This window comes from Pseudochaenichthys georgianus, chromosome 16 (genome assembly GCF_902827115.2).
Source record: "Pseudochaenichthys georgianus chromosome 16, fPseGeo1.2, whole genome shotgun sequence".
In the NCBI taxonomy this organism is placed as follows: Eukaryota; Metazoa; Chordata; class Actinopteri; order Perciformes; family Channichthyidae; genus Pseudochaenichthys; species Pseudochaenichthys georgianus.
Window position 1 is genome coordinate 10,283,646 of NC_047518.2, and position 18,448 is coordinate 10,302,093.

Consider the following 18,448-nt stretch of genomic DNA (forward strand, 5'->3'; position numbering starts at 1 on the left):
GTGTATGTGTGTGTGTGTGTGTGTGTGTGTGTGTGTGTGTGTGTGTGTGTGTGTGTGTGTGTTGGTATCTTGGTCAGGGAGTGTATTGTGTGTGTGTGTGTCAGGGTGTCTGGGAAAGTGTATGTAAGAAGGTTTATATATATATAGGATTACTTAAAACAGTCCCAAATAATACATGTTCACTTCAATACAGTTCAAGATAATACCTGTTTACTTTAATACAGTTTAGAACAATATCTGTTTGCTTTAATCCCTTTTTTGATCTCACCTTCAGAGATCAACTTAGACACAGCATTTGGAACATAACCACTGTCATTCTTTTCTACTGTCTGTTTCCCAACATTTATTTAAATCCAATCAGAAGCTGGGATTTAGAACACTTTAAACCCTTAGGAACAGTCCACCATAACAACTTCTTATGACAGTGGAGGGAGACCAAAATATGTTAAAAAATGGTCCTTGTCGGCTGAGTCATGGTGCTCGTCCTCCTCTGACGGGTAAGCCAAAAAGGGCATTTGGTACGAAGGGAAAGTGGCAGCTTCTCCCTAAAAAAAATGGGTTATTAAACAAAGTTCCTCAAAAAATGGAGTATTGGAGCAAAGTTCCTCAAAAAAATGGGGTATTGGAGCAAAGTTCCTCAAAAAATGGGGTATTGGAGCAAAGTTCCTCAAAAAATGGGGTATTGAACAAACTCCACACCGGCTATATCCACCTGTTTCAGCGGAGAGTGGAGTCCCCTGGGCCGTCCTGGCTTGCCGTGTCTTTGTCCCCCGATCCGCTGACGGCGGCTTCTGGGCTGCCTGCTAGAGAGATGTCTTTCGGATCCTCCTCCTCCGGCCCGCTGATGGCGGCTTCCGGGTCGATGCTGGAGAGATGTCTTCACGATCCTCCTTCTCCGGCCCGTCGATGACCTTCAGCCAGACGAACTCCGCTGTGTCGGCCTCCTGGGTCCTCCTTTTGGCGCCAGCAACCTGTGTGGAGAAATCTGATACAAATCCCTCAAGCCTACGCTCAGGGCTCCTGGGCCCTCAGCTTTTTGATCCCCCACTGCGTATGAATACAGAATTCCAACAAACTATCATCAAATGTCTTTCTATTATGAATTTAGATGAAATGTATATCTCCATAATGACCTAAACAATAAAGTCTATGGCTTTTACTTCTTTACCAGGCTAGTTACATGATGTTGTCTAAATTAAATTCTGTCTCATTACATTACTATGTGTTAGCTTAACTGTAATATGTTCTTTCTACATTTCAAACCTCAGTTACTTTAATACCTGTTGAAATATTACAAAATTGTTTCATTATCACAGGTCAACTTCTTCAGTATTCCATTCTGGAATTACATCTCTCACAGCAGCCCCTTGGCCACTGATTCTGCATCTGTGTTACCTGTTATAACTCAATCAATATTAGAAAAATGGCAACATCCATCAAACAGTATCTTATCCCCAGATATGGAGCAGGTTCATTCTAAAACTGTCAATCAATTGTCAGATTGAAAAATGTAGATTGTGAAGTTTACACTCCCCCTTTTTACACATGAACTCATGTGTAACAAAATCCTGTATGGGAAGAAAACGTTCAGGTAATAATGGATTATAAGAAAATACCAAACATTATTCACAAATGTACATCCATCATTTCCACAGTAAACACTCCAGTGAAATTAAGTGTTTCTCTCCATCTTTCAGTCCTAAAAGAAACAGAATCTTCATGTTTTAGTTTGAGCTTCACATTCTGCAAACTGCCACCTCCTGTGGGAGTAAAATATCATCAAGTAGATTAGAAACGGGTCACAAGTGCGGTTTTCCAATTCTGTGGAATTGTAGGAAACCTCTCATTTCCCACAGAGCCCCAGAAATAATGTGTTAGTCCAAAAGCATGCTTGATCAGTCATTGTTTTAAATCATGCAGTTGCACTGATCACATGCAGACATACACCTCACACTCACACTGTCAGGTTGTAAAGTCAAGTTTGGTCAGGTTCACCCCAGAGTCAGGCTGCAGTCGGATAGTTTAAAAATCAGCTCCTAAGTTCTAACCCTATCGTCTATTCCTTGACCTCTGAGTGAAACGTCACGGGGTTAAGAGATAGTGGATAGGAGAATTCAAAAGGACTTAGGAGAAGAGACTGCAGTGCTTTAGGGAATTCGACTGCACTTTCACTATCCGACGTGTTTATGATGCGCCAGCGGACGTCGGTCTGCTGCTGTGGGGAAACTATGGAAACCACAGTTTTCTATAGAGCGGACTACAACATGGATGTTTAATAAGAACGAGGGACTACTGTAAACTCATCTAGAGACTCTGCACCGTGCTCTGATGCTGCTGCTTTGCTTTATGAACGTGGACAACAGAGAAACATATTCTTCATGACCAAAGTTGGAATTGAAATAAAAAAGGAAAGTGAAACCTATGCTCGTCACCCTCTCCCTCCGGTCCACATTAATACTAATGATCCCAAAGATTGTATAAACTATGAAAATATCTTAAAATCAAAACAAATGTATTTATTATAAACGTTAGTCCTTAACATCTATCACTGTGTATATCACCATTCAAACATCTTTTAAAAGTTGAACAAACTCCACACAGCTCAGTAAAGACTGTGAGATGTTGACTTTATTTGATAATTTCAGTAAAAACTAACCTTCATATTTCTCTTTTTGATTATAATACTGATGAACGTTCAAAACAAAGCACTTTGACAACTTACCACCATACAGTCTATGCTTACCACCTACGTTTTAAAATGCTTAATAAGCACCGTAACTTTCATGATATCATTTCTCGGTCATAATCGGTTGTTTCCGTGAACGGCCGACTGTTGAGTGACGGAAAATGCTGCGGCTGCAAGGCATTGTGGGGCAGCATTTTCGCTTCTCCTGTCGGTTAGGGAGGTCCAGTGGTTCCTAAGCTAAAGGAGGTTATAAAGGAAGTTTGAAACCTCCTTTCCTAGCATTCTCATCATTCTAGAGAATTCGAACGGCACTTATCATGGCTGCCACTGAGGGACTTCCGGGTCATTTCACTCCTTTAGGAAGGGTCCTAAGCTAAATGGACTATTCGACTTCAGCCTCTGTCATTGTCAGTGCCTTCTCAAGTTACACTGTCGGTCAGGGTCAAAGGTCAGTTGGTCTCAGTCTTTTTGGCCATGTGTCGTGCTCTGCAGAGACTTTGACATGTCAGCATAGGCCAGTATCCTTTGTCTACAAAAATCTGTCATATATGGAGCGCCATCATTAATTAATTCACGATAACAACTATACTTTTCAAGATATCTCTAACTTTTCATTGGGACAGCTGTTTCCCACATTTCCTGAAAAGTGTTAGCCAAAAAATGTCACTTCCTTATTGTACACTACTACTGCAGTTCATTAACACCTAATCTAAATTAAAATGTCTAATAGATCTATTTTCAGATCTGTAAAGCTCTGCTATGTATTTCATAACTCATTATATTAATTTATCTTCAATTCTGGTGCACTTAAAGAACAATGTTACCCTCTTTAACAGTGCGTGGAGGCCTGGGTGTGAACATGCAACAATTACTCCCTACTTTATCAAGGATTTAAAAACAGAAGTCATTTCGTATGTCCATCCGAAAGCCCTCCTATGGTAATAACTATGCCACAATGGTGAAACCAGTACCTCAAATTGAAATACTATATTTTGTTTAGAACTAGCTTTCCCTTCAACATGACCTATATAAAGAAATATTTGTCTGATCTTATAGAGCTGTTACTAAAACTCTCCCTTTGAACTGATCAATACTGTAACAAATTAAAACACTACCAAATTCACACTTGAATAAAAACTCTAAAAGAATAATTTGTAAACATGATGAAAAGATTGAAGAATATGGTTCTACTCTGTACTCCTAACTCCCAAACACCCACTACTTAAAGTCTAGTGCATACTTCCATCATGCCTTCCCCCTCCCTCATCAGTGTGTTTTAGGATGATTTTTCACTTCACTTTAATAGTTTTCCCTTTTACCGCTATTTTTGATTTACCAATTGATTAATTTATGGTTAATACATCTTCTTATCTTCACTTATTTATCAAGTCAATTCAAGTTCTTTACAATACATTAGTAGATACCTTGTGGAGTATTCACAATACTAATCCCCTCTAGGATATGAAATCCGTTCATCTTTAAGCAGATACTATTTCCTTATTTATCTTTTGTTCATGATAACAATGGTATAACAACCACACGTTTTACCCATAGCTAGTTTCTATAACAAGATTATTATGTGTGACATAATAATCAGATGTCTTGTTTGCTAAACAAGAATATTAAACTTTAATCTTTTCAGTATTCCAGACCATCATTTAAACAAGCAGCCTCTTATCTAAACACTAAGCATTAAGGTTTCTACACCACCCCCTGGGAAACTCTTGCACAATTATGCTGTAAAATCATTGCATCATTCCTCCAGAACAATCTGAGACAAGCATGTCTCAAGATCTTGTCATAATGAGCACAGTCAGTGATGCAGCTGTAGTCAGTGGCAGGGTCCCCAAAAAAGCTAGGACCGGCCCTGGTCAGTGGGCTCCAAGGAAACTCTCCCTGGCATTGGGATGAGGGAAGGAATCACTTGGCAGACACACGTTGTCCTCTGTACAGCAGAAATCCCCCAAAACCGCAGTACCTCTTCACACCACTGTTGCCTTGACAACGAGGCACAAGCAAATGTCAATATCTCCTCAGAGATGCGTTCTTTGCACACTTCTTCTGTTTGCAGTGAGCAACTCTTCACCAACACACTGATTCAGAGAACCCAAAAGGTGGTGCAGAACTATCCAATGCTGCTGTAATCACATTCAGCTACTGAGAAAAACTCAATTTAAATCTCTCTCCCAACGGGTTACAAAATAAAACGGCTGAGGTCAGGAATGCTGAAATATGTGAATGTTAAAACAAACTAATGATAGTAGTCTGCCTATTCTTTATTACTTCAGTTCTAAGTTAATAGGCAAAACAAAGACACCCTCCTTAACCACTATACTAATCTTTGATCTACTTGGTTAATTCTATTCATTTTCAAATTGTTTATCTAAGTTGTGTTACAAGCATGGTGAGGTTGACAGAATACACAAATAACTGTATTCAATCCGCGCCGTATTTGAAAACTGTAATGAATTAAAATCAATATTTAAGGACGTAATATAAGTTAAATATATTGTTAAGCTAATTACTGTTTTATTGTGAAGGCATCTCTGGTGAACAGCGGCCTGTGGCTTTTATTTTGAAAGGCCGTTCCGGAAATATACTCCGTAATATGAACAGTGAGTTTGACTTCTAGAAACACGGAAAGTTACGATAACAATCGTTCTAATGCATTAAATAAAGTCATGAAAGAGACAAGGAGGGGGAAAGGCGTGTGGAAGCAAGCAATGAACTGAAAATGCCACCAATCCTCTGTTTTAACGTGATGGCGGACATTGAAAACCGAAGCGGGCATAAGCACCCCTGTCATATAAACATTAATAGATTCCTTCTGACTGACAAGCGTTCAAAAACCCTTCTGCTTATCACTTAGGCTACTACTTTTTGTTTTATTCATAACCTAAAAATACAATTGTGATGAATAGCTTGCTCTTTTTCTGATTGAAACAAAGAGTACTCTTCTACAGAATCAGAAAGTACAAATACTGGCTCCGGCTGGAGCTCTCAGCCTTTTCAAGAGAAGGGGGGCTTCTTTCAACAACTAACAACAAACTATTGGTATACCAAAACATTTACCAACATAAAACAAGGTCTTTACGAATCAACAATGCCAACCAACAGACAGAACAATCAACAAACAGATCAATACAACTCCTAAATAACATTACAATATATATTTCTTACAGTGAGTTCGTTATCTAATGTTTAACAAATTCTCATCTTTCTATGTGTAATCTAGGTGGAATAATCCACTATTATATTCAATTTGAATCAAACTTTAACCTGCATGTACTACTCAGCAAACTACTTTCTACTTTCCCTCAACGTTACTGTATGCAATTAAGTTCCTCTGAAATATAATTAAGTAAAATTATCAGTTAATGACGAATAGTGTAAAATTCACAATGCAATGTTTCTTATTTATTTAAATGCAGGTCTCCCTTGAAAAAGAGATCATTGATCTCAATGGGATTTTACCTGGATAAATAAAGGTTTTGAATTTAATTGAAATATCTACCATCACATATTAATTTTCAATGTTATTCACTCCAACTTCAGACCACTCGATTATTCACTCCTTGTTTTAAATTCAACGCTCTTTCTTCATGCATTCAAGAAGAGAGCAAACAGGAGAGAGAGAAAAGAAGGAGGGGGGGTGTGGGTACTCTCACAGACACCCCGGCTGGAACAGGCATTCCAGGAGGAGGGGGGCTTCCTTGAAACAAGAATGACTTCGTATCTATTTATCTGACTAGGTTAATATGTGTTCACTTGTATTTATTAATACACTGGACAAATCTTGTCGTTACTCTTAATGTCCTTATTCTTATTTATTTGAATGTCCTGTTAATTCAGACGTGCACACAGTCTGAATTCAAAGTTTTCAACGTGGAGCAACACATTATATTGAAGAACAAAGGGCAGCAGCTGACCACAAATGAGCTTCCCCTGTCTGATGAAGCTCCCAGCTTCTGCCAACCTTCTCCTGTCACTATGTTTCTGCTCTCTCGTCTCAATTATTACACAGATTCGACGTAAAAAATCACACAGTTTATTACAGAATTTCCCCAGAGAGTCAGCCGTGCAGGACTAGACTACCTCACGGAGACCTCGCTGGTTCATTTTACTCTCTTTTTAGTGAGCTAAGGTACTGGACTGCAATACCAGACTCTTACACACACTATCTACAGTACTGTATTTTCACACACACACTTAGTGCACTATAGGTCCGGACTGCTCTACCCGACTCTTATAGCCACATAGTGCTCCATAGGTCAGGACTGCTCTACCTGGCTCTTATAGACACACTTATCTACAGTACTGTATTTTCACACACACACTTAGTGCACTATAGGTCCGGACTGCTCTACCCGACTCTTATAGCCACCTAGTGCTCCATAGGTCAGGACTGCTCTACCTGGCTCTTATAGACACACTTATCTACAGTATACTGTATTTTCACACACACACTTAGTGCACTATAGGTCCGGACTGCTCTAACCGACTCTTATAGCCACCTAGTGCTCCATAGGTCAGGACTGCTCTACCTGGCTCTTATAGACACACTTATCTACAGTATACTGTATTTTCACACACACACACTTAGTGCACTATAGGTCCGGACTGCTCTACCCGACTCTTATAGCCACCTAGTGCTCCATAGGTCAGGACTGCTCTACCTGGCTCTTATAGACACACTTATCTACAGTATACTGTATTTTCACACACACACTTAGTGCACTATAGGTCCGGACTGCTCTACCCGACTCTTATAGCCACCTAGTGCTCCATAGGTCAGGACTGCTCTACCTGGCTCTTATAGACACACTATCTACAGTATACTGTATTTTCACACACACACTTAGTGCACTATAGGTCCGGACTGCTCTAACCGACTCTTATAGCCACCTAGTGCTCCATAGGTCAGGACTGCTCTACCTGGCTCTTATAGACACACTTATCAGTACTGTATTTCTTTACCGTGACTAAGAACACTGAGAACGCCGCTGACAACTCTAACATTTTTGTAGTAAAGCCAATCACAGATTTTGGTAATCAACAGGTATCTGTTTTACCTTTGTATCATGTAGGACGCCCTGGTGTAGTTGTCAGTGGTGTCCAGGTGTCCTCTCCTGGACTAAATTCGTCCGCTAGCTGTCGGTGGTCCTCCTATAGACCAGCACTCATCACGTCGGGGTCACCAAATTGTAGGAGCAGACACAGTTGTGGTGGCTTAAAGCCCAGCTCTGCTCCGCGCCGTCCGTTTAGATGAGCCTGGTCAGATTAATAAGAAAAGGAGTTCAAAACACCGGCATACAAGTTATAACAATAATCTGATTTTAATGGTAAAAAGACACAATACGAAAATACAGAGTGCCCTGTAACAGAGCACTCCGGGCTCCCCGCTCTACCGCCGTGCGATACAGGTATCGGGACCGGCCAGTCAGCAACAGGGGGCACCGTGCATGAATAAACAACAGTATATATGGACCTTTTTGGAGCGGAGAGTCACTGCTTATCTTCCACCGGACATCACTCCTTTAATTTCCCAGGGAAGGTTTCACACAAACTATTCTTTCTCAAACAATCAAACATTGTACACAGATATATTAGTATCAAACATTGGCCCCAAAAAGAACCTTGAAAAGGACATGTGTGTGTGTTTGGTAAAAGGAAGTGTAGGTGTGTGTGTGTGTGTGTGTGTGTGTGTGTGTGTGTGTGTGTGTGTGTGTGTGTGTGTGTGTGTGTGTGTGTGTGTGTGTGTGTGTGTGTGTGTGTGTGTGTGTGTGTGTGTGTGTGTGTGTGTGTGTGTGTGTGTGTGTGTGTGTGTGTGTGTGTGTGTGTGTGTGTGGAGGTGGGGTGTATGTGTGTGTGTGTGCGGGGTGTGTGGTGTGTGTGTGTGTGTGTGTGTGTGTGTGTGTGTGTGTGTGTGTGTGTGTGTGTGTGTGTGTGTGTGTGTGTGTGTTGATATCTTGGTCAGGGAGTGTATGTGTGTGTGTGTCAGGGTATCTGGGAAAGTGTGTGTGTGTGTGTGTGTGTGTGTGTGTGTGTGTGTGTGTGTGTGTGTGTGTGTGTGTGTGTGTGTGTGTGTGTGTGTGTGTGTGTGTGTGTGTGTGTGTGTGTGTGTGTGTGTGTGTGTGTGTGTGTGTGTGTGTGTGTGTGTGTGTGTGTGTGTGTGTGTGTGTGTGTGTGTGTGTGTGTGTGTGTTGGTATCTTGGTGGGTGTGTGTTGTGTGTGTGTGTGTGTGTCAGGGTGTCTGGGAAAGTGTATGTAAGAAGGTTTATATATATATATAGGATTACTTAAAAACAGTCCCAAATAATACATGTTCACTTCAATACAGTTCAAGATAATACCTGTTTACTTTAATACAGTTTAGAACAATATCTGTTTGCTTTACTTCTGGCTGTCTGCCCTCTGAACATTAGGAACACTGTCTGCTGAGCCTTAGATGAGTCATTTACTGAAGTTGATGGAGTGTGTCTGCTAAAGGTCTAAAAGCAAAGAAACGGAGAAAGAAAGAGGCCATGACATATTCAACTCCTAAAGATATTATTTGGGAGAGAGAGTGCTTTATTTCAGCGTTGAGACAAAAGGGATGACATTTCCAAATAATCCCATAATAGTGTTTCTGCTTTTGGTAAATCCAAAAGTAAAAAAGGTGTATGCGTTATTTTTGTTAGATTTTTACAGGTGGTGCTTAGAAGATGTCAACAAGTCCTCCTAACTTTTATTTTGTTCAATGCTTTCCGAACCAACTCTTAGGACTATCTTTGTCCCAACCTTTCTCAGCCTAGTTTAGGTCTGGGATCACTTGTTAGAGAAACGTCTGCATGGGTGTTTTTATGTTTCCACAAACATCTAATACACTTTCGAAGATGTTCTATTGCATCTCCTTTTCCCGCTGTTGTGATTATGTATCACATCAGCATTTTCATTTTATATTATTATAAAGCAATACATCTTTCTTGGTTCTCTGGAAGAGAGACAGGAAGTGATTGTCTAATTTTCCTTTCCTGTTAGAGAGTGATTTGCTTTCTTAGAGACAAAACAAATTGAGGTGAAAACAGGCCATTGAAGTACACATGATACATTTGTTTTATGTACAGGAGCTCCCAGCATGAAGAAAATTGCTCCTATAATAAAGAGGCTGGATATTATACCTGTGTGCAGGGGCGGATCTAGACAAATATTCATGGGGTGGCAAGAGGGTGGCAGGAGAATTTCAGGGGTGGCATCCCCTGGCAGAAGTATATGCTGATTTAATCGCAGTCATATCAACAATGCTAACTTGGAAAGCCACAATATTTATATTTTAACTCAATAACATTAGGTCACATTATTGTGGCACATCAGTAAAGCTTTACATATAAATATATAAGGTGGCAGAGATCATTTAATGAATTTTAACTGAACAATAACTGAATGAGTTTGTTTCACTCTTAGACCAGCAGGGGTACCAAATCTTTGCAGACTGCTGCAATAAGTACATTAATTAACTGTCTCATCGATGATGTTTGTCTGTATGAATATGATAATATTAACAATCATATTATTCCTATCAGCTGTCAATCACTGTTATGATTCACATATTCATTTATTATTGAATAAACTATATTTTTTGGAGGAGTTAATGATGAATGTTCCTCAAGATGCTTGCTCACCCTCCTTCAAATTTGAAAGACAAGTAATTATCATAAATCAAAAGATTAAAAAGAAAAGTTCAGCGCCCCACGACTTCATTGCAAACAGTTACAACCTTGACTTTACATCAGAAAGAACAAACATTAAAGAAGTGACTAACTGCATCAGTTAGGGTTAAAAAACGTGTATTCAGCTAAAACATAAACATCGCTACAGTTATTATCAAGTGGAATGCCCTTACCTATTGACCTAGTTAAATCAAAGTGGTTACTTTTTTTTGCCTGGGCAGTGAAGTTTGACACACTGTCTGATTTGACTTTCTCAGGACTTGAAACTGTTTTTTGGGGGCAGACCCCCACAAAGAAAATAAATATATACACACATACAAGGTCATCATCTTAACAGTTTTTTATTCTCATCGACTCATCCGTGAGCAGAGCATCAAGTTGGCATGCCTATAAACATCTGAATGTGGTGATTACCATCTTGTTCAGCAAAACGCCTCACAAACTTATTAAGATTTAAAGCTATGGTGCGTTTTGATTCAATGCTGAGTACAGCCAAACTTGACAGGCTCTTCTCTGTCATTGTAGACCGCAAACAGTGGCTCCAGAGTGTTTGTGTTGGGTAATCTATGGTAGGGCTAACCCATACAGTGGTGGGGCTCAAGTCAGTATTTGCAATGTAATTACATACACGCTCCCCTTGACAGTGAAACGCCACGCGTGAAGTTTAGATTATTTCCCTGTCTCAATCCAAATTGAACTGTATGAAATAAAAAGGCACATTTGTCTTAGTAGTAAATAAAAAGGGCGACCTGGAGTCAATCCTGCCATTTTCCCACAGGTGAAAGAGTGGACGTGCTGAAAACCCAACCCCTGCAGGGGGTCTGGGGGGATTCTCCCCCAGCAGATTTTTTGAAATACTAACATAAAATACACATTCTGGTACTCTCTTGAGAAGAAGAAAAATAAATAAATCTATTACTACACGACATATTTAATTTTTTTTTGTTACTTTGTTCTGAAAGCTGAACCTCACAGAGAGAAGAGGGAAGAGGCTGTGAATTACTTTACATTGTGGATAAGGGTGGATAGCCCCCATTGTTCTGTGTGTCAAAATGAAAGACAGCCCACACACCTATCAATCATCAAACCGTGGGGTCTTATTTCGATGTGAGATGTACGACAGCAAAAGTATTCTCCGTCGGGACTTCCTGCAACAACACAACGCCGTTATTGTGATTCTGATTTGCCAGAAGACATTATCAAAGATGTTCTATTGAGAAGACGATCACTACGTGACAGAAGTTTTCAAAACCGTTTCTAGTCTTTGGTGTTTCCAGAGAAGTGGCTACTGAAATCAATCTTACTAACTGCTGTCTGTGAAATTTACTCCACGCGAGTTGGCAGACTTTATTTTGCTTACTTTAACATCATTGTTCATGGTGGGGCTAAGCCATTTCTTGGTATGGCTGTAGCCTACCCCAGCCATACCCTGACCGCAAATACCTCATTCCTTCCGTCTACTTGGATCCGAAATGCTTCTCGTTTTGAGCTGTCCCCCCGTTCAAATGAAATCGCCGCCAATCATATTTCCACGCTCGCGCCAGGGCCGGGGGAGGGGTTACAAGGCTCGTGTCTTGTGCTGCATTCACTTGCACTCGGACATTAGAGATTTTCCCTCATAAATGTCCGATGAGCCACAACTTTTCTTTCAAAACAAAGCTGCCAAATGGGGTGGCAGCTGGGGTGGCAAGGCCTTTTTCTGAGGTGGCAGCTGCCACCCCGTGCCACCCCGTAGAACCGCCACTGCCTGTGTGTGATACAGTACTGTAGCTAAGGGCAGGCAGGGTTTGTTGGCTGAGCAAAGGCAGAGTAAAGGGAACAAAGTGTCACACCAAAACAACAACACCATAATAGCTCTAAACATCTTAATTGAAATGGATCAAAGTTTTCCACATCAGTATTAGTCCCTTCCTGCCTCCCATGGCTGAGAGCAAAGCATTAACCATGGATGTGTAAAGGGAACTGGATACAGCATTGTAGACAGGCCCCATAGTTGCTCAGTGTGGCATGATCCCAAAATGGAGAGAATGTAGATTAAAAAAAGTACAAGGATCATCCCGGGCCTTGGGACCATGATCCGCCACAGACAAAATGTCAACTCTTTAAAGCAGCGTAGTAATTGTAACTGGCTTTAACTCAAATTATGTATGCATTTGCATATACTTTATTCCCTTTATAGACTACAAATATAGTAAAAAAAAACATCCAATGTATTGTAATGAAGGTCAAATGGTTGACATTTTTAAGCATTTAAGAAATGATCAGCTATCACAAATCCTAAAACATAAAAGGGTAAAATATAATTTATTTCAGATTTTAGTCACAGCCTCAATGCATGTCCCTGTCTCTTGGTTCATTGGTCTATCGTGTTTACTTTTGAGATAAATCCAAAAATGTATTTGTAACAATTATGAGTAAAGTAGAGTCTTAACATCAGTGAACACACCCAGTTAGTTATCAACTACACACTATTATCCGTATCCTCAAAGATTATAAGGAACATTGTAATTCTACACATAAAGTGCACATAAGGTGCATATGAATGAAAAGAGTTTCAGCTATTTGTTTCTGAAGTCTGCATGCATATTTGATTTGAGCTGTGACAGCATTGTGTCTTGTAATAGCTTTCGTCTTGCTTTTTCATAACCCAGCGCTGATGACTCACTCTCCCCTGAGAGCGCGGCGTGTGAGTGCAGCACGATCTGAGCGCTGCCTGTTTGTATGTGTGAGAGTGTCTGAGAGAGTGACAAGGAATGCGATAAAAAAGACATAATTAGATCTCTTTATATATCTGCACCTTGGCCAGCATATATGTATACATGGTTGGGAGTGTTACTTTAAAAATGTATTCTGTTACAATTAATAGTAACCTTTAAAACATTGTAATTTATTAACCTAATTTAAGAATCACAATATAGAAGTAATGTAACTTGATTACTTTGTTACATTTTGATTACGTCAATATCAAATGCAATGCAAATCAATACAAGAGAAAATAATTACTGACAAGATGTTTTTAATTTAAAGGTCACCTATTATACTCTTTTTCAACAATATATTATAGGTGTCAGATATATACAAACATGTCTCTGAAGTGTTTGGCTCCAAATACCAAACAGATCATTGCAGCATCCCATAATCCCCTCTGTTTCAGCCCTGTTCCAAAAGTGCTGATTCTCTGTCCTCTGTCTGTAGCTTTAAATGCTAATGAGCTGCTGCTGGCAAAAAAACAAAAAAAAACACAATAGTGCTCCAGGAGGAGATTCAGGTGATAAGGTGTGTGTGGGGGGGGGGGGGGGTTACCTTGGTTGGTTATTGGTCCTGATTATGTAATCCTGTTACCTGTAATGCATTACTCCGAAAGCCTGATTGTCAGTCTTGCTGAAAGTGTAAAGTCTGTTCTTTCATTTCAAACCGTTCTGATCTGGCTTGGGAGAGTTGATGTTCTCCCATAGCTCATGGCACACCTCACACTGAAAAGTGGATCATCAGTCATGTATCTTAACCTTGGGGGAGCATTGACAACCATCAAGAGGGCATTTTAACCTGATGGTTTTGGTAGATAAAAGAAAACGGGGGACCCACAATTCGAATAATTGCCTTCCAAGAACCATAAACATTCATAGAATATTACTTGAGAATCTATGCAGATGTTGTCTATAACTTGCCCTGGACCGAGGTATTGGAATAACGGACAGACTGACAATCCAACGCTGCTTTTCTTAAGGGCTGGAGACAGTCCCAAACTAACCCGACCAATTTCACACGACATGGTTCCTCTCAGTCACAGGGGGGCATACATTATAAATTATTATGTATGTCCCCCTGTGACTGAGAGGAACCATGTCGTGTGAAATTGGTCGGTTGAAAATTTGTGGTGGGTGCAATGTATATTATAATTTATAATATACATTGGCACCCACCACACATTTTGACTCATAAAAACATGTGAGCATTAAAACAAACTCAAATCATTTCAGGTAAACAAGTATAGCGTGTTTTTTTCAATTAAACTTAAAGGTAGGTAGGTAATTTTGGAGAAACCGACTTGAGTGCGCTAGAATTTGAAATTACACAACCGAAAAAATCTGCCACTTCCTTACAGAGCCCCTCCTCCAACACACACGAATGCGCACATGACCAATGAGGGCACGAGATAAGTTAGTGCACAGATGGAAGGCTGACAGGCAGGTCGGCCATCCAGTTACTTTAGCCGGGCCGGCTCAAATGATTGGTCGTGCATTTTACAGCACTACGGCTTCCACAGGTGAACATTTTTATGTATTTATTGTCAAAGCATTTAATATATTCATTGCTATCGGGATGTTAAGAGCATTCCATGGAATATAACAAAAAGTGTTTCTGAAATAAATGACATACCCCACCTTTAATACAACATGCAGTGGGTTTCTTTCTGCTGCACTGATTGCAGTGGTTTCATATACACAGCATGTAATACTAGTATGTAGAATTTGTTTGACTGAGCCCCTAAAGACTGGAGATTAGAGGCAGTCAAATGTCCTGACGGGGGATAAAGAAAAAGCTTTAGTTGCTGTTGAACTCATAAGTATGAGTGCGCATGTGACAGACATTGATCTCAGCTCATCTCACACACTCATTAAACACGACTCATTATCAAACATGATTAAACACTCTGTGACGCCTCATTGCCTCTGCTCTGCAGCAGCCATGTCAGAAGAAAGAACCACATTTTCCTTTCTTTCTTCATACTGTGGTGCTCCCTCTTCCCACTTCTATCACATCTCAAATTCCTCCTGGACTTTAATCTCAATCTCTGCAGAACCAGGGCTTATTGTCTCCTCCAATCTCTGGAGAGGCGGTTACTGTTTATGTTGAGCGAGAGTCTAACCAGAATCATGCAGTGTCAATCACAGCATCAACTCTCAATATTACTGCTTTGAGGAAGAAGAGGTGTCAAATCATTGCTTCCCCAAGTTGGTTACATGATGCTTTTGCTTCCTTGATTATGAAATTGTTCTTTGTGTCTGTGTGAAGGTGATGATCCAGGCTGAAGGGCAGCAGAAGATCCTGGTCAACTCTATAGAGTCCCTACCCCCCCGAGGTGGACCCCTCGCTTCCCTGGATGAGGTAATTAGATAAGTAACCAATGAAAAGCATAATCCAATTATATTAAACCAATAACTCTTTAAAGTCTGCTTGTGGTATTGTGCTCTGCCTTTTTGAATTGAAGATAGAACAGCGTTTTCAAGACAAGGTTATTGTTTGATGCGGTACATTTCAAATCTAGTTTTCTCATACCCTCGTTGACCCCACTCACTCTTTCCACGCCTTGTGACCAATCAATCAAAGTTACTTGTGCTTCTGGAGGGCATACCATTGATTTTTTGTGATGCTTTGTATAGGCAAGACAAGAAGTCCCATTTTGGATGAGACAATCCATGACACACAAATAAAAAACACGATACGATACATTGCAAGACATGTTGCGATACCACACATTACGAAACAATACGACACGATACGATATGTTACGTTATGACGCCTAACGGTATGATACATTACATTATAATACGATTAGTGCTGTCAAAATTATCGCGTTAACGGCGGTAATTAATTTTTTGAATTAATTGCGTTAAAATATTTAACGCATTTAACGCATGTGCAGAATGGCCCGCCCCATACGTGCCACCAGTGGCAGCGCCAGGGTATGGCTGGAGTAGGCGACACCCATACCAAGAAATGGCTTAGCCCCACCATGAAAAATGATGTTAAAGTAAGCAAAATTAAGTCTGCCAACTCGCGCGGAGTAAATTGCACAGACAGCAGTTAGTAAGATTGATTTCCGTAGCCACGGTTTTGAAAACTTTTGTCACGTAGTGATCGTCTTCTCAATAGAACATCTTTGATAACGGCGTGGTGTTGTTGCAGGAAGTCCCGATGGAGAATACTTTACCATATTACAGGGGTGCACATAACTGGTACGCAGGTTATGTGCGTAATCTGAACCCTAACCCTAACCCTTTAACATTGACAACTTTCGATCAGGCATTTGTGAATCCATTTTGTATTTGTCAACCAAAAATGCGCTTGTGGATCTCAAATCTCTGCTTGTGGATCGTCTTTTTACACACACTAAGTTTTGAGACAAACTTTCCACCAGGTCTCGAACCGAAATCTGCTCGTGTCACTCGGTTATTTTCGGAAACCACGTGATGGCCTGCTGATGACGACATTTCCACATTTCAAGGTTTCAAAGTAAGAGCCTCTGGAGTCGACGCTCGCAGCGCCATGTCGAAGTGCGCATATTCTACGTATTTAATCCGATCTTTCTGATTATAAGGAGTACAAATATCATGCAGATAACCACAGAATCGCTGGAACTGTAGCTTTCCAGCGGTACCTATTGTGAGACTTTACCCGACGACTCACAGCAGCCAATAAGGCCGCTCAAAGCAGCTTGACTTTGCGTTCCACTGTGTGGGATTTGGTTGTATAGTATGTCGGTCAAGTAAATCTCGGCCGGGGCAGCTGCAGCTATGTTGGTCTGAAATTACAAATTTCAGACAAACAAAAGTAGATTTAGATGTTAGGAGTGAGATAGAGATTATTATCTAATATATGCATCCAATGAAGCACTGCATGAAGTCTGTTGATGACCAGAGGCTGTTGTTGGGGCTGCAAAAACGTTTTTTTATTTGTGTTGTGTAGGCAGACCATGCAGGCCAGCATGATGGTCACCAAGGTTCATATTTTAATAGCATTTTTACAAAAAAAGCCCAGGCGAGCCTAACATGTGAAAACATGGCTTAGACCTCAGAGAGAGTTCAATTTGGGCCTGCGACCGTAGTTTTACTGTATTTTGTTTTGAAAATCCACAGCGGAGGCTTGTGTCGTACTACATGCATTTTGCATTTCTCTCAGTAGCCAACGCTCTGTGAGTCTGTTGGCTCGGACATAAACTCCGTAATAAATGTAGTCTACATTTCATAAGAGGTGTAAAACCTGAGAGCATTTTAAATCGCATTTCAACTAAATGCTTATATAATCTGTAGTTGTATTTGTATTGTTGATTTAATGTGTGAACGAGGCGATATAGAGAAGTTAAGCTGTAGTTATTATTAGGCTGCTATGTACTGTTGGAGTGGTGAGCAGGCCTAATGCCCCTTTCACACCAGCGCCTTTTCAGCTCCGGCTCGGAGCTAGAGCCTGAAAAGCGCTGGGTTTTCCTGTTCACACCGGAGCTGCGCCGGCTCTTAGCTCCGGAATCCGCTTCATTTTCAGCTCCAAAAAATTGTCGGTCCAGAGGCAAGAGCTTTGGAGCTAAGAGGTGACGTCGCTTACGTCTCTCTACGTCGAGGCGTGCAGGAAACTAAACCCACCTCCCATGGGTCGACTGTTATGCCTGCCTACAAGCAGTAGTGCCTATAAACACACTTTATAAAGTCAGGCAACACTAACCAGGCTTCGTGTGGTTCTGTTTATTTGTGCCTTACTTTGACCATCCGTTCGCTGTTATCGATCATTGTGGAGAGAGGCAGACGTGTTGTTTTGTATTATTTCAGCTATCGGATGCAAGTAGTCAGTTTAGCTTCGGTTGCTATGCCAACATCACCCGTTTTATACCAGAGAAACTTTCATAACAGCGTTGTGATACCAAACAGTGTCAATTCAGACTGACACACATTCACTTAGGCTAAGGGGAACTGGGGATATGCATCAGCTGCTTGTGTGAGTCGGACAGTGAATACTTTAGAGCGGCCGCTGCAGTGTGAGCTAACCAGGAGCTAACGGGAGAATAAACTCTGTGGAAGAGCAGCCAACACTGCAGCGGTCGGTAAATGCCGCAGAAACACATTAATAAACAATGAACCACGGCACTCTGGAGAAAAGTATAAGGTTGGAGAAGTCATTATTCAATTTATTCTGGCTTCGTGTGATTAAAAGCAACACGATCATCGACCCGACGCTGTTGTTGTTGTGAGCTGCCGTTGGGGGGCAAATCAGCGATGTAAACGGTGACGTCATGACGCAGCAAGGGCAGCTCTGGGGCGCCAGTGGGCGGTGTGCACAG

General features: G+C 40.8%; 1 protein-coding gene across 3 annotated transcripts in view; it reads left to right on the forward strand.

Annotated features, from left to right (window-relative positions):
• LOC117460964 (oxysterol-binding protein-related protein 10-like) overlaps positions 1-18,448 on the forward strand; it is a 127,658-nt gene that overhangs the window by 37,414 nt on the left and 71,796 nt on the right. For all 3 annotated transcript variants that reach the window (XM_034102619.2, XM_034102621.2, XM_034102622.2), the window contains exon 4: positions 15,412-15,504. In XM_034102619.2, coding sequence (XP_033958510.2) covers positions 15,412-15,504 — 93 coding nt within the window. The remainder of the gene's footprint in view (positions 1-15,411; positions 15,505-18,448) is intronic.